Below are 25,929 nucleotides of genomic sequence, written 5' to 3' on the forward strand. Positions count from 1 at the left end.
CATTCCCACATCAGTCTCTGATTTTGGCCTCCTACTCTGTTCCAATGAAACATATAACATATAACATATAACAACTACAGCATGGAAACAGGCCTGTCCGGCCCTACCAGTCCACGCCGACCATTCTCCCTGACCTAGTCTCATCTACCTACACTCAGACCATAACCCTCCAATCCCCTCCTATCCATATACCTATCCAATTTACTCTTAAATAATAAAATCGAGCCAGCCTCCACCACTTCCACCGGAAGCCCATTCCATACAGCCACAACCCTCTGAGTAAAGAAGTTCCCCCTCATGTTACCCCTAAACCTTTGTCCCTCAATTCTGAAGCTATGTCCCCTTGTTGGAATCTTCCCCACTCTCAAAGGGAAAAGCCTACCCACGTCAACTCTGTCCGTCCCTCTCAAAATTTTAAAAACCTCTATCAAGTCCCCCCTCAACCTTCTACGCTCCAAAGAATAAAGACCCAACCTGTTCAACCTCTCTCTGTAGCCTAAGTGCTGAAACCCAGGCAACATTCTAGTAAATCTCCTCTGTACCCTCTCCATTTTGTCGACATCCTTCCTATAATTTGGCGACCAGAACTGCACACCATACTCCAGATTCGGCCTCACCAATGCCCTGTACAATTTCAACATTACATCCCAACTTCTATACTCGATGCTCTGATTTATAAAGGCAAGCATACCAAACGCCTTCTTCACCACCCTATCCACATGAGATTCCACCTTCAGGGAACAATGCACAGTTATTCCCAGATCCCTCTGTTCCACTGCATTCCTCAATTCCCTACCATTTACCCTGTACGTCCTATTTTGATTTGTCCTACCAAAATGCAGCACCTCACACTTATCAGCATTAAACTCCATCTGCCATCTTTCAGCCCACCCTTCCAAAAGGCCCAAGTCTCTCTATAGACTTTGAAAATCTACCTCACTATCAACTACTCCACCTATCTTAGTATCATCTGCATATTTACTAATCCAATTTGCCACACCATCATCCAGATCATTAATGTAAATGACAAACAACAGTGGACCCAACACAGATCCTTGGGGCACTCCACTAGACACTGGCCTCCAACCTGACATACAATTGTCAACCGTTACCCTCTGGTATCTCCCATTCAGCCATTGTTGAATCCATCTTGCAACCTCACTATTAATACCCAACGATTTAACCTTCTTAATCAACCTTCCATGTGGAACCTTGTCAAATGCCTTACTGAAGTCCATATAGACAACATCCACAGCCTTGCCCTTATCAATTTCCCTGGTAACCTCTTCAAAAAATTCAAGAAGATTAGTCAAACATGACCTTCCAGGCACAAATCCATGTTGACTGTTTCTAATCAGGCCTTGATTATCCAAATAATTATATATATTGTCCCTAAGTATCTTTTCCATTAATTTTCCCACCACAGACGTCAAACTAATAGGTCTATAATTGCTAGGTTTACTTTTAGAACCTTTTTTAAACAAAGGCACAACATGCGCAATGCGCCAATCTTCCGGCACCATCCCTGTTTCTAATGACGTTTGAAATATTTCCGTCATAGCCCCTGCTATTTCTGCACTAACTTCCCTCAATGTCCTAGGGAATATCCTATCAGGACCTGGAGACTTATCCACTTTTATATTCTTGAAAAATGTCCGTACCTCCTCTTCTTTAATCCTCCTAATTTCCATCACTACTCTACTTGTTTCGCTTACCTCACATAATTCAATATCCTTCTCCTCGGTAAATACCGAAGAAAAGAAATTGTTTAATATCTCCCCCATTTCTTCCGGCTCAGCACATAGCTGTCCACTCTGACTCTCTAATGGACCAATTTTATCCCTCACTATCCTTTTGCTATTGACATATCTGTAGAACCCCTTGGGGTTTACTTTTACATTACTTGCCAAAGCAGCCTCATATCTTTTTTTCGCTTTTCTAATTTCCTTTTTAAGATTCCTTTTACATTCTTTATATTCCTCAAGAACCTCATTTACTCCCTGCCGCTTATATTTATTGTATATCTCCCTCTTTTTCCGAACCAAGTGTCCAATTTCCCTGGAAAACCACGGCTCTTTCAAATTATTATTCTTTCCTTTCCACCGAACAGGGACATAAAGACTCTGTACTCTCAAAATGTCACCTTTAAATATCCTCCATTTCTCTATTATATCCTTTTCATAAAACAACAATTTCCATTTCACTCCTTTTAAATCCTTTCTCATCTCCTCAAAATTAGCCTTTCTCCAATCCAAAATCTCAACCCTTGGTCCAGATTTGACCTTCTCCATAATGATATTGAAACTAATGGCATTATGATCACTAGACCCAAAGTGCTCCTCAACACATACCTCCGTCACCTGACCCATCTCATTTCCTAGTATAAGTTTGCGAAACAGCTTCTCACTTCTTGTTCATCAAATTGTAGCCTTAGCAAACCTTAGTGAATCCTATATTTTCAGCTTTCCCTGTTTGCGTTTGAACTCACTAATTGTTTTCTCATGAACACAGTTTTTCTTTCTCCTCGGATCCTTACTGATCTGGATATTTCCAGCATTATATTATTTCAGATTTCCAGCAGATGCTGCGTTTTGCCTCTTAGATTTCCCTGATGTATTTTTTCCTTTCTTTAGTGTTCCCATTCACCCATTAACTCGGCAAGCCTGAAAATGTTGTGTCACTTGGACAATCTTGGTCTCCTGTCAGAGACGTTCCCTTTTTTCTTTTCCACCCCTTCCCTTCTATATATTCAAAACACACTCAATTATAATGAAAGTTATTGATGTGCGGCATTAACTTTCCCCTCTCCACCTAACAATATAGCTGATAGCCAGCTAGTTTTTTTTTACGGTAATGTTTACGGCTATGTTTGAGACTGCTGTCGTAGCCACATCATGAAACACAAAGGCCTGGCCAAAACTGCTTTGAGGTGTTAAACTGAGGCTGCAAATGATTAATTCCTTCCTGAATGGTAAGCAGTTTAGAACCTGATACTTTTACAGGAAATATCTCACTTCATGGGGATCTTATTCACAACAGCTCTTGTCCATAATAAATTACCAATGACAGTGCTTATGAGAGATGGCCTCTGTGGATCTTAAACTTTCCATGTTCATTATTGAGAAAATCTGTTTAAAAAAAAAAAGTTTTTGATTACGATTCAATGTTACCTTTGTTGACTTTCACTTGCACTGAAAGCATCTTTATTCTCATAATGCCCTTCTAAAATTTGGTCCATTGCAGTAAATGGAGCTGAATTACAAAACGTCAGGTGTTTTTGTGCCCTTCCATCATTTAGTAAAAGTCGTTTACAAATAAATTATAATTATATTTTGACATCCCTTTTATTTGTTTCAGTCAGTTAGTTTTTCTGGATGTTATTAAAACGACGAATGTTGAGTTTGTCCTTGGGGAAGTTGCCTAAAAGGTATTTCCTTTTGCTCAATGGGAGATGAGATTACTATCATGCCATACAGTCAACAAATATCAAGGATCTGTGGATTTGATTTTGTCTTTTTTTTTGGTTCCTTAGTCTGCCATGGTCAGCAATAATTATAATCTAATCTGCCATAATGCTGCTATATTTATTGTTTATAGGGGGCAGAACGCTGTATTGCACCTGAGCAAATTTTAACCTCTTTGCCAAATCATTTGATGTTATCAGTGACACAAAGGTAACATGTTCCATTTCCCAGAGCACTTTCCTAGGAGGGAGTACACATACAAACTAGAAATTTAAGCCTGCACAAGGACTTAACTAACATGATTTTGAGAAATTGTCTGTTTTTTAATTTAATTAATGGAACTATAAAATTACCTCCTTGTAACATTTACATATAGAGAAACAAATCCAAATATTGTGTGCATAAATAGAAGAACGGTGGAGAAAAAACTATCAACTGCTCTGAAAGCCAATGGAATGTTGGCCTTCATAACAAGAGGAGTTGAGTATAGGAGCAAAGAGGTCCTTCTGCAGTTGTACAGGGCCCTAGTGAGACCGCACCTGGAGTACTGTGTGTAGTTTTGGTCTCCAGATTTGACGAAGGATATTCTTGCTATTGAGGTTTACTAGGTTAATTCCCGGAATGGCGGGACTGTCATATGTTGAAAGACTGGAGCGACTAGGCTTGTATGCACTGGAATTTAGAAGGATGAGAGGAGATCTTATCGAAACGTATAAGATTATTAAGGGGTTGGACACGTTAGAGGCAGGAATGTTCCCAATGTTGGGGGAGTCCAGAATCAGGGGCCACAGTTTAAGAATAAGGGGTAGGCCATTTAGAACTGAGATGAGGAAAGACTTTTTCAGTCAGAGAGTTGTGAATCTGTGGAATTCTCTGCCTCAGAAGGCAGTGGAGGCAAATTCTCTGAATGCATTCAAGAGAGGGCTAGATAGAGCTCTTAAGGTTAGCAGAGTCAGGGGGTATGGGGAGAAGGCAGGAACGGGGTTCTAATTGAGAATGATCAGCCATGATCACATTGAATGGCGGTGCTGGCTCGAAGGGCCGAATGGCCTCCTCCTGCACCTATTGTCTATTGAAAAATATTCACAGTTCCAAATTCTGCTACCTGTGTTCAACTCATATCAGATTATTTTCATTAATTACTCCTCTGATTTAAATTGGCTTCTGATCTGGCAATGTCTCTATTTTCATTCTTTTATCAAACATATTCTCACCTGTCCTTATCTCTGCCTGCTTCTAATCATAGCCTCATTCTACCATTGACAGCTATGCCCCAAATTTTGCATTTTCATTCTCAAACCCTCCACCATTTCAATAATACTTTAAAACTGATTTTTTTAATGCTCACTTTAATATCCTCTTAAGTGCTTCAGTGCCAAAAACAGTCTACTGTGAAACTTCCTGAGATGCTTAAATCAAAGCCATTATACAATTGATAATTATGATAAATAGAACATTCCATCAGAAAGAAAATGCAGCATTAAAATTGTAGAATTCAGTACTTAAGCTGCTCAAAGTAGAGGAATTTGGTGATGGATCATTTTGATGTAGGAATTGCAAGAAGCATATTTCCTGCTGAAATAAAGGCCTTAAAGTTGGTTGTTCTGTGTACTTTACCTGCTTACTAAGTTTGTGATAAAAATTAGGAGCTCTACATAAGGGTGATTGGTATGAAATGGGCTACGACAGAAAAGGATCACAATAGTTTCTCCATTAGTTGATCAGTGAGGGGAAATATAACAAAAACACCCAACAGGTCTGAAAACATCTATGGAAAGCGAAACAGTGAATGTTTTGGATCTGAGACCATCGTCAGAATTAGGATGGAGAGGAAACTATTTAGTTTTCAGTTGCAGAGGTGCAGGAGAAGTGGGAATATCTCTGACAAGGTGAGAACACATTAGTTAATGTATCTGTCAGAGTAACATTTTGCTTTCTCTATGTAATGTGTTGTTAATAGTAAGACTATAATTAACAACTGAGCCAAAAGTATGACTGCCAGAAATAGCCAGTTCTGATACAGACAGACTGAGGGGGTTATTTGTAGTTGTTCAGTATCTAATGTGAGAGATTGCAACATTCCCAGAAAATAGAAGGGGGGGCTGTTCCTCAAACTTGTGTTGGACCTTAGTGCAGACAGACAGGTGAGAATTGGATGGGAATTCAAGTGACAGTCAACTGGAACCTCAGGGTCATGAGTACAGACTGAGCACAGGGAACCACCTGATCTGTGTTTTCTCCAGTGTAGAGACTACATTGTGAACCCTAAATACATTGCACAATTTGAAGAACTGCAAGAAAATTGTCTTCCCATCTGGAAGGACTATTTAGATCTCTGGCCGGTGGGATGGGACGTGGTGAAAGGCAGGTATTGCATCTGCTGAGGTTGCATGGGAGAGTGCCATAAAACAGGAGTGCTTAGTAGGAATCAGTGAGTAGAGCTGTCGAGAGCTTAAATATTATTCCTTCTCTGTATAATGATTTTTACCGCCCTTAATCTTAATTCTCCCAATATATATCCCAAAAATACTGAAAACAGATATGGACAGGTATGCTGAAGAAGTAACAAACTAACAAATTGTATTTTATTATAGATGCATGGATCTATGATAAAATATGTGCTTAGATGAAATGAAAGGCTCCTTTGTTCATTTTTGTGTGAAAATGTTACCCCTCAGATTCCCCTTCACCTTTAGCGTATGTTCTCTGGTCCACAATTCACCTACTCTGGGCAAGAGTTTCTGTGCATCATTCCGATCTATTCCTCTCATAATTTTATACACCTCTGTAAGGTCAGATCTATAAGATCTATGTAAGATATGTATAAGAAACTACTGCAAAATAGTATCATTTCATTATGACCTATGTTATTTTGTAATTTTTGTAATATTGTCAGTTTGTAGCCTATTATTAAACATATGTATCTGTGGGTTGTAAATCAGTCCGTTTTTATAATATATTTTTATGCCTGAAATTCAATGAGTTTCTTTACACACTGTTTTATCGTATAAGATAAAGTCAAAGAGTCTTATAGCATGGAAACAGGCCCTTCGGCCCAACTTGCCCACACTGACCAACATGTCCCATCTTCACTAGTCCCATCTAACTGTGTTTGACCATCACCCTCTGCATGAAAAAGTTACCCCTCAGATTCTCATTAAATCATTCCCCTCTCACCTTAAACCTATGTCCTCTGGTTCTCGATTCCTCTACTCTGGGCAAGAGAATCTGTGCCTCTACATGATCTATTCCTCTCAAGAATGTATACACGTGATTTATATACATGTTCTATGTATGATTTATGTTGTGTCCCTAAGCGGCAGAGAGGACAAGTAAAACTCTGCGTTTGGGGTAGGTGTCAGATTCCTGATTTATTTGTGCTTGCAATTTTCCTGCCGACGTTATACATTTTAAAGTAAATGCAGATGAGAGACATCTAGTTTTCACACTGTATCTCTAAATACAATGCCAAAGCTCATTGACCTATGTTGGTTATCACATATGACAAATAGCACAGAAACAGACTCTTTGTGCCAACCAATATCTGCTGGCATTATGCTCCAATGATCCCCACCCTTTCCTAATTTAAATCGATCAGCGTAACACTTTACCTGTCCCCCTAAGAACATCTTTATTATTAAAACAAATCCCTTGAGAAGTATAGAGGATATCAGAAAAGGAAATTAGGCCATGAGATATTTTGAGTAGGTGTATCCTGTAAGATTTTACAAAGATATTAAGAGTAAAAGGGCAATTTGGAAGAGCTAACAGGCAATTTGTTGGAGGACTCTGTAGGTTGAGCAGCATCTATGGGTCGGGAAAGGAATTGTCAAGGTTTCAGGTTGAAATCCTGCATCAAGATTATCAGAAAGAAAAGGCCAGTATAAAGAGGAGAGGGGAAGTAGTGAGGCAGGAACAAGTTGGTAATTGGTGGACCAAGGAGGGATGAAGGAAATATCAGGTAGATTGAGCCATAGTTCTCTGGACATGTTTAATTTCCCTTCATAGATGTAGCTGGAATATTTGTTATTCATCGATGCTCTGACACCACACCTTTTTGTAATGAATGATTAAATTTGCTTGGTAATGACTTATTTCTTCCCTAGATTCTTTTAATATATATATAAGGATAGTGTCCAGGAGTTTTGAGTATTATTATTTTAAATAAACATTTAACCTCTTTTTGGTATATTAATTTTATTGCTCAACTCATCATCCAAAATCATAATCATGTTTTTATTTATTGGCAAATACTAAAATCAAATAATGATTTTATTATTTTTGTTATCGTGCTATTGTTTTCTGTAGTATTGGCTTATTTATCTCTTGATGACCCTATTCCTATCCAAACTTCCTTTTTCTTAATAATGTATCTGTAAAATGTTTCATAATTTGATATTTTATTCCGTGATAATTTAATTTCATATTATCTCTTTGATTTCTAATTTCATTTGATTTTTCATTTTCCTGTTTTACTTCTGTATGGCAACAAAAGGTAGCCTTTGTTCTCATTGTTGCAGCTCAGATGGTGGGTTTGACCTCTTGCAACACTTTTTTCTTTGTAAACCATTATTGTCTAGTCTTTTGCAGTTAAAAGGAAAATCTTGATGTATTTATATTTATCGAAATAAGGCTAGAAACATAGAAACATAGAAAATAGGTGCAGGAGTAGGCCATTCGGCCCTTTGAGCCTGCACTGCCATTCAATATGATCATGGCTGATCATCCAGCTCAGTAACCTGTACCTGCCTTCTCTCCATACCCCCTGATCCCTTTAGCCACAAGGGCCACATCTAACTCCCTCTTAAATATAGCCAATGAACTGGCCTCAACTACCTTCTGTGGCAGAGAATTCCACAGACTCACCACTCTCTGTGTGAAGAAATGTTTTCTCATCTCGGTTCTAAAAGACTTCCCCCTTATCCTTAAGCTGTGAACCCTGGTTCTGGACTCCCCCAACATCGGGAACAATCTTCCCGCATCTAGCCTCTCCAACCCCTTAAGAATTTTATATGTTTCTATAAGATCCCCCCTCAGTCTTCTAAATTCCAGCGAGTACAAGCCTAGTCTATCCAGTCTTTCTTCATATGAAAGTCCTGCCATCCCAGGGATCAATCTGGTGAACCTTCTCTGTACTCCCTCTAAGGCAAGAACGTCTTTCCTCAGATTAGGAGACCAAAACTGCACACAATACTCCAGGTGCGGTCTCACCAATGCCCTGTACAACTGCAGTAGAACCTCCCTGCTCCTAAACTCAAATCCTCTTGCTATGAATGCCAACATACCATTCGCCTTCTTCACTGCCTGCTGCACCTGCACGCTTGCCTTCAATGACTGGTGCACCATGACACCCAGGTCACGTTGCATCTCCCCTTCTCCCAATCGGTCACCATTCAGGTAATACTCTGCTTTCCTGTTCTTGCCGCCAAAGTGGATAACCTCACATTTATCCACATTATATTGCATCTGCCATGCATTTGCCCACTCGCCCAATCTATCCAAGTCACTCTGCAGCCCCCTAGCATCCTCCTCGCAGCTAACACAGCCACCCAGCTTCGTGTCATCCGCAAACTTTGAGATGTTGCATTCAATTCCCTCGTCCAAATCATTAATATACACTGTAAATAACTGGGGTCCCAGCACTGAGCCTTGCGGTACCCCACTAGTCACTGCCTGCCATTCGAAAAAGACCCATTTATTCCTACTCTTTGCTTCCTGTCCGCCAACCAATTTTCTATCCACCTCAACACTGAACCCTCAATACCGTGTGCTTTAAGTTTGTACACCAATCTCCTATGTGGGACCTTGTCGAAGGTCTTCTGAAAGTCCAGATACAACACATCGACTGGTTCTCCCTTATTCACTCTACTAGTTACATCCTCGAAAAATTCTATAAGATTCGTCAGACATGATTTGCCTTTTGTAAATCCATGCTGACTTTGTCCGATGATTTCACCACTTTCCAAATGTGATGCTATCACATCTTTAATAACTGACTCCAGCATTTTCCCCACTACCGATGTTAGGCTAACTGGTCTATAATTCCCCGTTTTCTCTCTCCCTCCCTTTTTAAAACGTGGGGTTACATTAGCTACCCTCCAGTCCTCAGGAACTACTCCAGAATCTAAAGAGTTTTGAAAAATTATCACTAATGCATCCACTATTTCTGAGGCTACTTCCTTAAGCACTCTGGGATGCAGCCTATCTGGCCCTGGGGATTTATCTGCCTTTAATCCATTTAATTTACCTAACACCACTTCCCGACTAACCTGGATTTCCCTCAGTTCCTCCATCTCATTAGACCCCCGGTCCCCCGCTATTTCCGGCAGACTGTTTATGTCTTCCTTAGTGAAGACAGAACCAAAGTAGTTGTTCAATTGGTCTGCCATCTCCTTGTTCCCTATGATCAATTCACCTGTTTCCGACTGCAAGGGACCTACATTTGTCTTAACTAATCTTTTTCTCTTCACATATCTATAAAAGCTTTTGCAGTCAGTTTTTATGTTCCTTGCCAGTTTCCCCTCATAATCTATTTCCCCTTTCCTAATTAAGCCCTTTGTCCTCCTCTGCTGGACTCTGAATTTCTCCCAGTCCTCTGGTATGCTGCTTTTTCTGGCTAATCTGTATGCTTCATCTTTTGTTTTAATACTATCCTTGATTTCCCTTGTTAGCCACGGATGCACTACCTTTCCTGGTTTGTTCTTTGCTACATTTGCTATCATATCTCCAATGACAGTCACCATAGATAATCTGAAATTTGGTACATGGTTGTAATGTTAACTAATTCCTTCGCCGTTTTCCTTTAAACCGGTGTTGAGATATCACCAAAAACCCAAGGACAACATGGATTGTAAAATTTGTGGGGGGAGAAAGCATGTAATGTTTCAACTTTTGAGGTTCCTGAGTCATCGTGGATCTTTGCAAAACATTTATTTTCAAGTATAGATTGTGAAACGTGGGTTATTGTTATAGTTGTTCTTTGATTCCAAGAAGCATGCATGATTTCAAGTCCTCAGCAAATGATTGGTGCTTCTCCATAATTATTGTAATATATCTAACTCCTGGTGAATACTGCTGGAAATTTGAAGTTTGTGATTACGCCAATGCATTTTAGTTGTAACCCAAGTGGTGTAATTTCAGCATATTTGTGTGCAATTTTATCAGTTAAAAGTCTGCATTCAATGTGCATTTTTGAGCTAATATATTTTAATTAATGTGTGCCTCAGTTTTGTTTTGTTAGGTAACTTTTTTGCCATAGCGACCTTGATAAATGCATTACATTTTAAATAAAAAAATAATGCAAAACAGATGTGGAAGCAACTTAATTATTTAAAATGTGAGGACTAATTGTGCTTGTGTCACAAAAATTAAAAAATAAATGCTTTGTGTTTATGTCTATTCAAAATGGATGATTTTTCCATCTATTATTTATTTGTAGAAATCATTTACCCCATCATCACCTGTCGATTTTTGTTCTACTTCCATAGTTAAAATGGAAAAAGGCCCCATTGAATTAATATGAGTACAGCGTTCTATATTGTTAACGCTAAGCTCTTACCATTGAAATGCACCACTGTACAATTATTGTCATTCTGAATTCCATGATCACAGCAGAAGTGTTACTGACATGTCTATTTGTCTTCTTCAGTCTTTTTGAGCCAGAATGCAAATTTGAATTTTCATATAAAAAGCTAAGTCAGCACCCACCTGGTTTCTTTGGACAGATAATATCTTGTTATAATTTGTGTCAGCAATCCCGGTGGAAAAGAACATCACTGGAATTTAACCATTCACCCACCTCAACCCACAGAGCTTAGAAATCAATGATTTAATGAAAACGTAGATATGTCATTGGCGGTATTCATCTTAATGGCTGATTGTATCATGCTGAATTTTTATCATTGACAACATCCATCCTCATGAATGGAGCAATATTTTCTATGTATGTGGCATACATTGCAGGGTTAAGGTGGCTCTTTTTGTGTTGACACTTTTAATAATTTGCTGGCCAGATAACCACTGGTTTTTGATAGAGTGCCTATTTAATAAAACACTCAATATTAATCATTACAGCTAAATGGAGAGTGAGAAAGGGCTGAGTGTAAATCTAATCTGTCAGTTTCTGATAACCAAATTGGCTTAAAATTATTCTGTAAAGACAGTTTACTGGTACGATTTGTAATTTTTTTCTTATCCTGCTATCTCCTTGAATGTTTTGTTCTCCACTTTTGATATTTACAGTTTTCTTTGCTTTGTTCTCTTACAGAAAAGCCAGAGCTGGTACAATGTAAGTCTTCCTGTTTAATATCTGTTTTCTTTGTGTTAAAATATCCATCAGAAACAAATGATTCCATTTGACTGCTGTAAGTGATTTTATTCAAATCTAAATATCTCATCATCGCATGTGCTCACAAATTAGCAAGCATTAGTATAAATTTAACTGCATAAATGAATAATTTAGTGACAATATAATATAGTGAAAGGTCCTAGTCATTTAAATCAATTTGGCAAATAATCTTAACTCTGCGTTGAGTCTTGCAGCTTGCTATTAACCAATTGTGTTGTAATGACATCTTATTATGATAAGGAAAATCTAAAGCTTTAGTTTTTTTAATAATAAATGGGATTGAGAACTGGCTTAACCTTCCTCCTGTAGCACCAGACACAACAGAAAGACACTACAGGGGAATGTATTGAAGCATTATTGATCCTGGGGCATTACAGACAGAGCATAAAGGGTGTCAATAACCATAGGTGGTTCAATTTATCTATTGATGCAGCAGGATGGCTAAATCCATTCCAGATATCTTCCATTTCCTTCGCTATCTCAAGCTATCAAGTCAAGTTGCACTGATACAGACACAAGTTTGAACAGCCATTAATACATCTCTGTGGCTCACGTCACACGTGGGCTCTAATGTAGGGTTTGTTTTAATTATTTCACAACACAATTGGCTCTAATGGACGTTTTAATGTTTTTTGAGGAATGACTTAGCTGCTGTTTTCTTTTGCCTTCTCTATGGAACAGTCTCTAATGTTCACTTCCAATTGTAACTTGATTTGATCTCAGTAAAATCCAAAGACTGAAATGACAATTAATAATTAATATCTCCCATAATCTTTTCCACTGTTTCAATGAAGACTATTTTTACAATGATTTCACAAAATGAATTATAATCAGGAATGCCAATGATGCATGCTGAAATGATAATGTCAGAATGCATCACGTGCTAACTATGCATCTTTGCTTGCATGAATTAATAGAATGATGAATGCTCAACTGAATTTTACTAATGTCTTGAAGAATGCAATAATAGTTACAGTAACCAGTATTTATGCTTCACTATATTCTGCATTAGAATGTTACCTGATTTCAATGCCATTAGGCTGGGTTTAGTTGCATCTCCTTTCCTATGCATGTTATGTAAATATTGCGGGTGTTAAATTGCACTGAGTATTTATTCCCCAATCTGAAAATTCATCTTAAATGCTTTTTAAAGTTTACATTAATGCCAAGGCTATTTAAAAGCTATGTTCAGGTTGCATGATTGATTTCTTAGAAACCTTTATCCAAGTGACACAACATCAAGGAACACATTTTGTGTGTCTGCACCCATTTCATGTAAAGATATCTAATGCCTAAATACTATAGTTTGATACAAAAGACTAGAAACAGTTAAGATGGCAGGCAATCAGCACACAGTATCATGTCATAACAATTTTCAATGTATGTATGCAAAATTGCTGAGCAATTCTTCTTAAAATATAGATTTTTTTGTAGTTGTTTACAATAATTGGAAAGATATATTTCTGTGTTTGATCAAGTTAAACAGAAGCATGAAATAGAAGCTGGTTTTAACAAAATTTGATTTTTTAAATGTTTGGCCAAGCTGTGATGTGCTTTCTTTTATCTTGGATTCTATAGGCCAAGTACATTCAAAATTACAAACCAAAAACAACTTTTGAACTGAATAGTATTTTTACTGACAGAACTATCTGTTTTGTATTTTCTGCAAACACATTGCTGTGCTTTTTAATGGCTCCAAACTCGACAAGATAACATGTAACAATTAGAAGATTTTGCAGGCCTTCTTCATTTATTTCCAAAGCCCATCTTGCAATAATTACATAAATCCTATTTAAGAAAATCACACATTGCCATCACTTATGCATGATGTCATGTTGATCGAATGTTGTTCAGCACCTTGTGGCTTTTCCAGCTTTCCTAATAAAAGTTTGCTAAAAATATTATAGTATTATTCTGTTAATTTCAATAATGAAGCATACGAGGTGCTGAAGGATCAAGAGGCAAAGACACAGATATTGCGTACTTGGTGTTTGACCCAGAAGATTTGCAGAGCATTACCATTATCGGCAAAGCAGTGCTTGAGACAGATTACTTTAAATAGATGTAAAAGATGCAAGACAGTGTGAACAGAATTGCAAAAATCAGGTCTTTTTGTGTGACCATGCAGCTGTAAAAGCCGCAGTCTCTAGGTGGCGCCAAAGTATACATATTCCTGATTACTGTATATCTTTGAACCTGTTGTAGCTGGAACTGGACAATGATTACTATGTCTCTTTGTCAGTCATTCATTTAGTTCACAGAGTCACCCACATTCTGATTACAGCAACTCGGATTGTGTTGCTGAAGAACTTTTTGCATTTTAATGCTCGGGATCAGTCCTTCATCTGAGATCTGTGTGAAGAATTGCACAGATTAGGGAGGAGTCAGATAGGTCTTGAAGGTGATTGGGATGACAGGGTTGCATGGACAATCTGTGACAAGGGGTGGTCAAAGAATTGAGTTGAGAGTCAGATAATTGGGATACTTGTGGTAGACCAGATGATTTGTGCATTCGGTAGGTGTAGTGAGCCAGACATGGTGAAGGGTATGGGGTGAGGAGTTTCAGATGGATAATTGGAGAACAGTTTGTGCCAATGTTTGGCAAGGTTGTGCTGAAGATATTGTGAGTGATGGAAAAATTCTGGATGATCAGAAAAAATGGAATGTTAAAGGAAGAAGGACATGTTGGACCTCAGTCACTGGCCGAGCAAGATAAAGCTCTATAGGTAACAGCTAACTCCCCACCAATGTCAGTGCTTGAGATTGGTGGAATCAAGTTCAATAGTAACTTGCTAAACATTTACAAACAAAGTTGCAGGATAGTGGAGAGAAGGCATAAAAAAGGACTGATGACATAGCTCCTCTGAGCTCTTCACAGCTCTTTCAAAGAACCATTGCAACTGCCACTGTCTCCTTTTGAGGCATGTCATTTCTTGATTTGAAAAAAACCCAATGTTGTGCAATTTTACTTTCCGTACCCACTCATCAATGGTTCAAATTGTCACGCGTACCTAAGTACAATGGAATTCCTTTTTGCATACATTTTGGATTCCCAACTTACCTTAAATAATGGTGACCTAATAATGGTGACAATAATGATTTGCCTCTGTGGAATATTGAGTGAAATAAGATAGAGACTTTATACTGGATTTTCCTGTACCTGGAACGATATAAGGGAATCCCTCTTTTTGCTCTCCTGTGCCTGTTGCAGAGGACAATAAGATCCAAATGATAAAGTATAAGGTGACATTATTTTGTCTCCCATGTCAGGTTTTGACTGTTTAGCAATCCTTCAAGCATCCAAATAAAAATTTCCTCCCTGCAAATTTTACCATTACACATTGTGTGCACAGCACAGTGACACAGCTGTAGAGTTGCTGCCTTACAGTGGCAGAGACCCGGGTTTGATCCTAGCTATGCGTGCTGGCTGCACAGAGTTTGTACGTTCTCCCTGTGAGTGTGTGGGTTTTCTTTGGTGCTCCATTTACTTCCCACACTCCAAAGATGCACAGATTTGTAGGTTATAGGCTCCTGTGAAATATAAATTGTCCCAAGCGGGTAGAATAGTGCTAGTGCATGTGGTGATCGCTGGTTGGCGCAGACTCAGTGAGCTGAAGAGCCTCTTTCCAGGCTGTATTTCTAAAGTATGAAATCTAAAGCAAAATGATTTGTGACCTACCTTTAGGCACATAACGTATGGAATACTGTAGCACAGTATTAAATTCAATATCATTTTAATAATTCCCTGATTCCTTGAGTGTAATCAAAACATTTTTCAGTAAGGTTTGAATATAGTTTTCTTACAGGTTTCTTTTGTTCGTGGCTCCTGTTTTGTTAACCTTAACCTGTTCATATTTTCATGGGAATTAACAGGTGTGGTTGGTGTCTAGAATATTCTATGTATCTATCTTGCTGTCCACAAAATACTGCACTTGGGGGACATCTTGCAAACTTCTGTAAACATCATGACTGGATCTACTAATTTAAAATCCTAGAGGGTATTGCTACACAATGAATCTTGCAAACAAAAACTCAAGGTTGACTCTGATAATGCTTCAGAGGGAAAACGCATCCTTTGGATCAAGGATAGCACCTTTGTTATCTACAGCATTCTTTATGGTTGGTGAGGTGGGCTTAATTGCACTGTTTCCTTTTTGTGTGAAAAGTTATTGCTAAAGGATGAGTTGTGAAGGGTTTGGAGAGGCTTTGTGAAAGGATTTTTGTTCAATGTGCCATCATTTCATACAGAATCATTGGCCGATCAGCTGCAAATAAATTAAGTTGGTAATCAGACTAAAAATATGTGACTGTTATGTAAATTAATGAATCAAGCTTTGTATCCTTGGAGATGCAGGAGACTTCAGGTGCTGGAATCTGAAGCAACAAACAATTAGTTGGAAGAACTGAGGCAGCATCTGTCGAGGGAAATGGCCAGCCAACGTTCCAAAACATCAACTGCCCACTACTGTCCACAGATGCTACCCGACCCACTAGGTTCCTCCAGCAGATTTTTGATGCCCGTTGTATGGTTCTCAGCTGCAAAATCGCATGCAAAATGGCACCTAATTTTCCCAACAAAGATTCTGTTTTATCCACCCCTCTGCCAAGTCCTAGATTGGGCCAGAGAACCCATCCCTTTCCAGTGCCTCTCTCACTACAGGTGTGCTTGTGAAGTATTTTGTTGAAGATGGCATCAAACCACCAGAGATTCTACCCATCCCTCCCACCAGCCCTGACACATTGGCTGAGTGCTGTCAGCAGCACAGCAAGTGTATGGGGGACTGATGTGTGAAGATGGGAAGGTTGCCAGTACACTCAACGGCAAGTCACCACCAATCTCCCCATCTATAGAGCTCAAACAAGTTTAATGCCATCAGTTTATGGTAGTAACTACAGGTCAGAGGATCGGGCATTCTACCAAACAAAGCCATCAGCTGTATTGACACACTAGTCAAATGCAGTTTATGCAAAATGAGGTGCATGGGGTACTTTTGAGAAATAAATAAATATCCTTTTTGGAGCTATACCAATAAAACCACGGCTTATGATTATTCAAACTTATGCCAAAGAAAGATGAGTTCATACTTTGTGGTGTAAATTCAAATATTAATATTCTACACACGTGTTAGAGCAGTGACTGTTGCCTTATGGTACCCCTGAGAGAGGATGCTCCTTGAGAGAGATGACTCTGATTAGTACGTTGAACAAGTACATTGTTTAGACTTGTGTGCAATCTGTTGAATTGATTCGTGATCTGGCCCTTCATAAAATTAAAAACTAGGAGAGAATTTAGCTCAGCCTTCTGACAATGAAATGGAGCATATTACATTTTGCTTCAAATAACTACAGATTAAAGTAGTTAATTGCAATAATCTCATTGTACTAAGACATTTCTTTTTAGGAGCATTATAAAATATATAGCGACCTCAATTTTGGAACATCCAATTGACTGCATCTGCACCAGAGTCTTGGGAACAGCATTTCAGAATTTACCCTGAGGCCCAATTAATTATCAAATGCTTAGTAATTGCTGACACTCAGTTCCAGTTGGGGTGTATTTAAGAATGTGGCCTTTCGATACAATTCTAGTCAAGCTAACAAATAATAAATGGAGCATTTAGTTTGTCACATTAGGAAAAAACAGACTGCCTTATTTTTCATTGCTCATAATTTAATGGAATATGCCAGGTTAAATGTCATTAAAATATTGCACAGGATTAAGCCTGGAATCCTGGAATGGCTGAATACTTCAAAGATGAAAAATCGCACTTTACTGCTCCTCCTTTTGTCGGTCTATAATTTATATGGCCTTTTTCTTAAGTAGATGTAAAACTCTGAGCACAGAATTGGAAATATCATATCTTTATGCCTGTGAAGATGCAATAATTATATGTTCTGTTCTATAAGCAAATTCTGCAGGTGGAGTCAATGTCTGCATATTTGAAATGCTCTGTTTGAACCTATTGTAACCGAACAGGACTCGATCATTAAGCCGCTTGAGTGTGGTCAGTCATTCATTTAGATCAGAGCGACCCAAACTCTGAGTGCAGCAACTTTCTGATTAGACTGCTGAAGGACATTTCACACATTAATGATCAGAACCACCTTTATTTGTAGTAAAACAGGCCCTTCTTATGAGGTCTCCAAGGAGAATTGACCAGAATGAGGAAGAATCAGGTACATTATGGAAATTATTAGGATGGGAGGTTGAATAGATGATCAATGGTGCTGGATGGTCGAAGAATTAAGATAAGAGACAAATAATTGGGGTGCTGGTGCATTTCTCCATTGGGACAGATGTAGGCAGTCAGACATGATTGGAGATGGGGGCTGTTGGGGGAGGTGTGGGACAGCTATTTGCGAAACAGGATATGACAATGTTTGGTGCGATGGAGCTGAAGACGTTAGCAGTGATGGTGTGAGTCCAGACGGGCAAAAACAATGAAAAGGTAAAGAAGGAAGATGGACACATTGGCCTGTCAGGCAGTGGCCTAGCACGATAAAGCTCTTTACCGAATAGCAATTTGGTCCCAATCTTCTGGTTAAGACCTGGTTCACTCTTCAGCCTATGATTTTCAACGTGGAGCTCTTCTATTTGGTTTAATTTGGAGATACAGCATGTAAGCAGGCCTTCCAGCCCACTGAGTCCATGCCAACCATCAATACCTGTTTACACACATTCAATGTTATCCCACTTTCTCATCCATTCCCTACATACTTGAGGCAAGTTACAGAGGCCAATTAACTTCATGTCTTTGGAATGTGGGAGGAAACCGGTTCACCCGGAGGAAACAGCGCAGTCATTGTGAGAACGTACAAACTTCTCACATACAGCACCCGAGGTATTGAATCCAGGTCTTTGGCATTTTGAGGCAAGCTGCTCTACTCTGCTGCGTGAACTGCACACCTTTGATCTGTGTTCATTTATGTCTTTATCCAACAGAACGATATGAGTGATAGACACAAAGTGCTGAAGAAACTCATTGGGTCAGGCAGCATCTCTGGAGAAAAATGATGGTTGACGTTTTGGGTCGGGACCCTGCTTCAGCCTCAGGGTCGGAGAAGGGTCCCAACCCAAAACGTCACCCATCCGTTTTCTCCAGAGGTGCTCTTTGACCCGCTGAGTTACTCCAGCACTTTGTATCTATCTTCGATATATATATATCAGCATCTGCAGTTCTTTTCTACACAGAAAGATATGGGTCTTGTCTTGAAAATATATGCATCCAAAGCCTTTTGGAAAATCAGGTCTGAGTGCACATTGAATTTGAAAGAACAAGTTAGTGCTGATTCAGCATCTAAATAACAACTATAATATTTGGATTACACCTCTTTAGTGGTCCATGCATTATTTCCTCTTTCTGACATCTTGCAACAATAACTATTTTGCATGTTTGATCCTAGAAAATGAATTTAGTGCTATTGCAGGAAGGACAATACTGGTTGAGCCTTATTTAACATCCTCACTTCCGAGAAACAATGGATAGAAGTGGTTGTTGTGGTTGATTTTTTCAGACCTTTGATTTTATCCCTCTACTTATCTCAGCAATGACCATAGACTGAATGATGAAAGAGCAGGCTCGTATTGACATGAGCGAAGAGGTTATTCTGCTCAGACTAGTGGCAGTAATGCCAGTGCATGTTATTAAATTGACTATTTAAATAATAAAAGCAACTGGGGTGCAAATAGACACAAAATGCTGGAGCAGCAGCAGGTCAAGCAGCATCTCTGGACAGAAGGAATGGGTGATGTTTCGGGTCAAGACCCTTCTTCAGACCTGCAACATTACCCATTCCTTCTCTTCAGAGATGCTGCCTATCCCACTGAGGTACTCCAGCATTTTGTGTCGATCTTCGGTTTAATCCAGCATCTGCAGTTCCTCCGACACATTGGGTGCAAATTGTGTTCAAATTTTTTTTTTTAATTTGCTGTTTTTCATTTTCATGTTTCACACTTTTATAGAATGGCATGTATTAATGGATTGATTTGCACGTTCATAAATTCCGTGACCATCTTTATACCAGCTGAATAGTCCCTGACACTCCCTCTTCTCCCCTTTCCTATTATGCAAGAGGTAAAGAAGTCTGATAGTACATACCTCCAGATTCAGGGACAGCTTCTTCCCAGCAATTATCAGGCAACTGAACCATCCTATCACCAACTAGAGAGTGGTCCTGACGTACTATTCTCCCCATTGGAGGCCTTCGGACTATCTTTATCGGACTTTACTGGACTTTATCTTGCACTAAACGTTATTCCCTTTATCCCGTATCTGTACACTGTGGGCAGCTTGATTATAATCATGTAATATTTTCACCGACTGGATAGCACGCAACAAAAAAGCTTTTCACTGTACTTTGCTACACGTGACAATAAACTAAACTAATTAGTCTCACATGAGCTATGAGCAACCTCTTTGGGCTCCACATGATGGAAAGCTAAAATAAACAATAAACAAAAATATCAGGCATTACTTAGCAGGAATGTATTGCATAGAGCTTGGAACTTTCAGTATCATATCCTAGTGGAATCATTACCACATTAAAAGCTAATGCCATTTCTGTTTATTGATTGTTCGTAGTCATTTTATTTCTTGCTGATATTAATCATGTTATTTTTTGCATGACTGTTCTTCAGTTATTGACCCAGAATATACTTGTTAGCGGCAGTCAAATTACTTAGCTTTGCAATTCATTTGGCAGTTCCTACTTTTGAAAGAAAAAGATTTTCTGTGGAGGCAAACAAGATAATATATATTCTTATATATTCTAACCTATCGAAAATGCTGATATTTATTTTTCATTAACTTTCCCAATTCATTGATTGAACCTAACTATTCCTTTTCTCAGTCTATTTTATTAGCTTTAGCAATGCATTGATTGTCCTGGTTGATTGATTTCTTTATTATTGTTCAGCTCTATTTCATTGATTATACTAATCCAATTATAGTCCCTAAATTTTAATATCCCTAATTTCAGATACCATTCCATTTAATTTACCCAAGCTCTTTAAGGGTCTTATATGTTCTCTGTCAATTGTTCCCATCCACTGACTTAACTCTTATTGTTCCAGGCATTTGATTTTTCTAATCATTGATGGGTCCCTTCCATTAACTTGCGAATTCCTCATAACATGTGCTTCATAAAGCAATTACCAATTTATGTAATTTCTGCTGCTAATTAAGTTCTTGATTAGTATGGGTATCAGGGGTTGTTGGAGAAGGCAGGAGAATGGGTTTAGTAGGGAGAGATAGATCTGCTATGATTGAATGGCGGAGTAGACTTGAGGGGCTGAATGGCCTAATTCTGCTCCTATCACTTATGACCTTAAAACCTACTGAAGGTGGCAACACCATAATATCTTAGTCATCAACTCTTTCCAAGTCACCCCAGACAACCTGCAAAATAACCTATGTCGATAGCTTACAAAAATATTCAAGGAGAAGGTAAGACCCGGAGTCCCTTTTTATTGTAACCAGAATTTTATTTGTACGTTTGAGAATGTTCTGATTTTAATGAGTGGAAATGTTTATTTTGTGCTAAATTTCAGATTTATGTTTCCATTCCTATGAAGTCAGAATGTTGTTCAAAATAGCTTAATCTCATGCAGAAGAAGGGAGGATGTCTTTCCAATTGAACACCCCCTCCAGCAGAAATTTAAGTTGTTGCTGGTGTTGCAGATCCTTGTGCTTCAAACACAGCTTTTTGTTATGCAGTTTCATTTTTATTTTGTTATCTTTATACCTTGAACCATGCCTGTATTGTAAAACCAAATCTTATATCTCCTTTCTCTTTTTCTCTATAACTTTCCATGTTCCATTAGCATGAAAGACAGCACATCATGAGAGTAAGCACCGTCTTTATTTTTGTTAATTTATGAGATCATGTACAATCTCTTTAAGAATTTAGTAGCAAGCATCTTGTGACATTTTCATATAATTAGATGAATATTTTTTTTGAAAATGTTTTGGGATTGACCATATTTGAATGGTTTTGGAAAAAATATTTGGCTTTGATTCAGATGATTAGATGTGAAACTTAAATGACAAGGAGAGATAAACGTAATGATTAAATTATATTCAAATGAATCAGCAATTACTTATTCACAGTCTATTGTATGTTAAGTTGCGTGACAAAATGATTAATTCTACCGATGGCTCAAAATGGACTGGAAATGTCTGATAAATAGAATATTATGATACTATTGTCATTAAAATAAGTTTCAATTCTGAAACAAGTAATAATGAGGTTTACATTGTTTCTTATTATACAACTTTTGTTTCTTATAATTGATAGGGTTCTGTGTTATTATATACTACCAATAAGAAATTGTGCATCTTTATTTCCTTTGATCAGTACAAGTTGTCTCGAATTACACTATATATATTCTATACACTGGGCAACCATCAGTGGGTCAGTCCACTATAAAGAGGTCCATTAAAACCCTTGTTTTAATGGACCTCTTTTTATCATGGACTGATCAACTGATGGTTGCCCCTACCAGTCTGAAGAAGAGTCTCAACCTGAAAAATCACCTATTCATGTTTTCCAGAGATGCTCCCTGACCTGCTGAGTTACTCCAGCTTTTTGTCCTTTTGTGTATTAACCAGCAACTGCAATTGTTTGTTTCTACTACTTATGTTACTCAGTTATAGCAGATAATTGGCAATAATGGACACCAATCCCCTGCTATGGTCCGTTATCATGCGGATTTACTGTATTTTGATGGTTATCAGTGTGTGACAGCTGTGCATCCACATGGAAACCACACGTGCATTAATAATTCAAAGCACTGCAGTTTTACACTCAGAGTCATACAGCACAGGACCAGGCCCTGCGGCCCAACTTGCTCATGTCGACCAAGATGCACCATCTACACTATTCCAACTGTAATGGCAGTTTCTATACCATCTCGAAATCCCACTTCGATAGCCATTACTTCTCGGGGATGAAATGTAGTTATAGCTTACGCACACGTCGCACCCTGATATGACAAAACGAATCTTCCAAACTTCTTTTCTTCATTAATTGTTTTTTATTAAAGTAGCACAAATCATAGAGTAATTCATCAGTTTCTGTACTTTATCAACTGTTTCTTCTTCTAACAATATCTAGAATTCTTGCAGTTATTACCGTATGGTTCTTACAAATATAACCGGTGCGAGCGCATGTGATAAAGAACTGTATGCTCACCATCCTCCGAGTCTAAACTGACCCACAACCTCTGTCGCCACGCTAGCCACCTCCCATCTAGACACTCCCCATTACGCACCAAGTCACACCCACAAACAGGCAAAAAAGACATAAACTAGAAATATTAAAACATAGCCATAACACAATGACAGTAATTGAATTAAGCATAAATGGCTCCTACACCAACCTTCCTGCATTTGACCCACATCCCTCTAAGCCTTTCCTATCCATATATCTGAACAAATGTCTTTTAAATTTTGTTATAGTAGCTGCCTCAACTACTCCCTCTAGCAGCTCTTTCCTTATGCCAAAAATATCAACCAAAATTACCTGGTTGAGTTCTCAAAACCTGTGCAGACCAACTGGCTGGAGTTTTTGCAGACATTTTCAACCTCTCATTACTGACGTTTGAGGTTCCCACCTGCTTTCAGAGGGCATCAATAATACCGGTGCCCAAGAAGAGTAAGATAACATGCCTCAACAACTATCGACCGATGCCACTAACATCCGTTGTGGTGAAGTGCTTTGAGAGATTGGTTATGGCGCATATCAACTCCTAGTTCAACAAGAAACTCGACCCATTACAGTTTGCCTACCGCCACAACAGGTCAACGGAGGATGCAATCTCACTGACTCTCCACTCTGCACTGGACCACTTGGACAATAAAAACACATACTTCAGGCGGTTGTTTATAGACTACAACTCGGCGTTCAATGCCATCATCTCCTCCAAGCTGGTTACCAAGCTCACGGAACTGGGTCTCTGCGCATCTCTCTGCAACTGGATCCTCGACTTCCTCATCAACAAACCACAGTCTGGTCGAATTGGCAAAAACACTTCTTCCTCAATAACAATCAGTACGGAGCACTGCAAGGCTGTGTGCTCAGCCCCATGATCTACTCACTCTATACTCGTGACTGTATAGTCGGACACAGTGCGAACTCCATCGTCAAGTTCGCCGATTACATCACTGTTGTTAGACGAATTACAGATGGTGAGGTCAGAGTATAGTAATGAGATCGATCAAATGACCAAATGGTGCCAGCACACCAACCTGGCTCTCAATGTTAGTAAGACCAAGGAACTGATTGTGGACCTTGGAAGAGGAAGGACGAGGACCCATAAACCTATCTATATTGTCGGGATGATGGTGGAGAGAGCCAAAAGCTTCAAATTCCTAGGCTTGCATATTTCTGAAGACCTTTCCTGGACCCAGCACACTGATGCAATTATAAAGAAAGCACATCAACATCTACCTCCTGAAAAGATAACGGAGATTCCGTAAGTCAGAGAGGATTCTCTTGAACTTCTACAGCTGCAGAATAGAGAGCATATTGACTGGTTGCATCGCAGCCTGGTTCTGCAACTTGAATACCCAGGAGCGAAGAAGACTGCAAAAAGTTGTGAACACTGCCTAGTCCATCACGGGTTCTGACCTCACCACCATCGAAGGGATTTACCGGAGTCACTGCCTCAAAAAGGTCGCCATCATCATCAGAGACCATCATCAGAGACTCGCACCACCCTGGCCACACACTTATTTCACCCCTGCCATCGGGAAGAAGGTACAGGAACCTGAAAACTGTAAGGTCCAGGTTCAGGAACAGCTTCTTCCCTGCAGCCATTCAGCTATTAAACACTACAACCACATTATATTGTTTACAGTGATTTTCTCATTACATTGTTTACAGTGTACTATGTTTACATATTCTGTTGTACTGCTGTCAATAATGCTGGGTGGGTTCATATAATAGGCAAAGGAAATACATTTCCTTTCAGTGGGAAACTAGACCGCAAAGCAGCTGTGTGACTTCAGTTGATTGCTGGTAATGAATCTTTATGTCAAACATGGGTTAAATGACTGATTTGAAGCAATTCACAGGAGAGGTAAGACAAGCCTGGGTCCAGCTTTAGTTGACTGACGATTACTTCAGGTCAAGTAATGAACACTGAATTTAATTTAGCCAAGTACACGTGCAATTTGTGCCTCTGAGCGTAATGTGATGAATACTCATGAATGGACACAATCAATGGATATTTTCCCATTACAATTGAGAGGTGTGTTCAGTTTTATAGACAGAGGATACTGTAGATTGGATAAATGGAATTTGGAATGATGTAACAGTTTGTGAATACTTTATCACAAAATGATTATCGACAAAGATCGACACTGAAGATTCCACATGTTTACATTATGTAGATACCTGTTTAAATGTATGGGGACCAGCTATTACATGCATTATAGTTTTTTTGTGATCATAAAGAGGATGCAGTAGATATTTAGATTTGCTTTCGTCTCTGTGGAGTTGAAGCTAACTTATGAAGATTCAACACTTGTCCAATGAATATGTGATTAAATATTCAATTCACTCCTAAAAGATAAAATAAAGTCCCATAAATCATTAACAACTAAGTGTATTAATAACGTTTCAAATAGACTCTACTTTAAGGTCCAACATGCCCCTAAAGAAAATGTTTATAGCTTACACAAATTGCTGGCTCGAGCAAATTCCAAGGACCTGTACCTCAAATTTGAACTGGTTAGTCAGCCATATGGAATTGTAATAAACTGTTTATTAATCTTGTACATAAAGTGCCAGAGATGATGAAGTGTTTCCATCTTTGTCCTTAGTTTTGAGCCAAGAATGGTATGACTCATCAGCAATGGTAAACACCCTAGTATTATTGCAGCATGACAACTTAAACTGCATTGTTCAACAGACCACACTTTTAACATAATTGTCCGCTTTGTGGATTTGAACTGATTGCTTGGAGTTGCTGGCATTTTCAGAGCAAAAGCGCAGATATAGTGGTGTTTGAGAGGGTCCAAAAAAGCAACATGTTTTATAAAAGGAAGAGTGAAAAAATTGCTCTTAAATATTAATATCAACATAACCATTGAATGAATTGCAATTTCTCCAGGT

The 25,929-nt window shown here is 38.7% G+C and overlaps 1 protein-coding gene across 21 annotated transcripts in view; it reads left to right on the top strand.

The window, feature by feature from the left end:
• LOC144608748 (protein Aster-B-like) overlaps window positions 1–25,929 on the top strand; it is a 395,300-nt gene that overhangs the window by 313,514 nt on the left and 55,857 nt on the right. For 18 of the 21 annotated variants that reach the window (XM_078426805.1, XM_078426806.1, XM_078426807.1 and 15 more), the window contains one exon: window positions 11,731–11,751. The exons of 1 other annotated variant lie outside the window; for it this stretch is intronic. In XM_078426805.1, the coding sequence (XP_078282931.1) occupies window positions 11,731–11,751 (21 nt within the window). Of the gene's footprint in view, window positions 1–11,730; window positions 11,752–21,634; window positions 21,659–25,929 lie in introns of all 21 variants that reach the window. 2 more of the 21 variants (XM_078426798.1, XM_078426799.1) reach the window with 1 other exon arrangement.

The sequence above is a fragment of the Rhinoraja longicauda genome, chromosome 32 (assembly GCF_053455715.1).
Source record: "Rhinoraja longicauda isolate Sanriku21f chromosome 32, sRhiLon1.1, whole genome shotgun sequence".
NCBI lineage: Eukaryota > Metazoa > Chordata > Chondrichthyes > Rajiformes > Arhynchobatidae > Rhinoraja > Rhinoraja longicauda.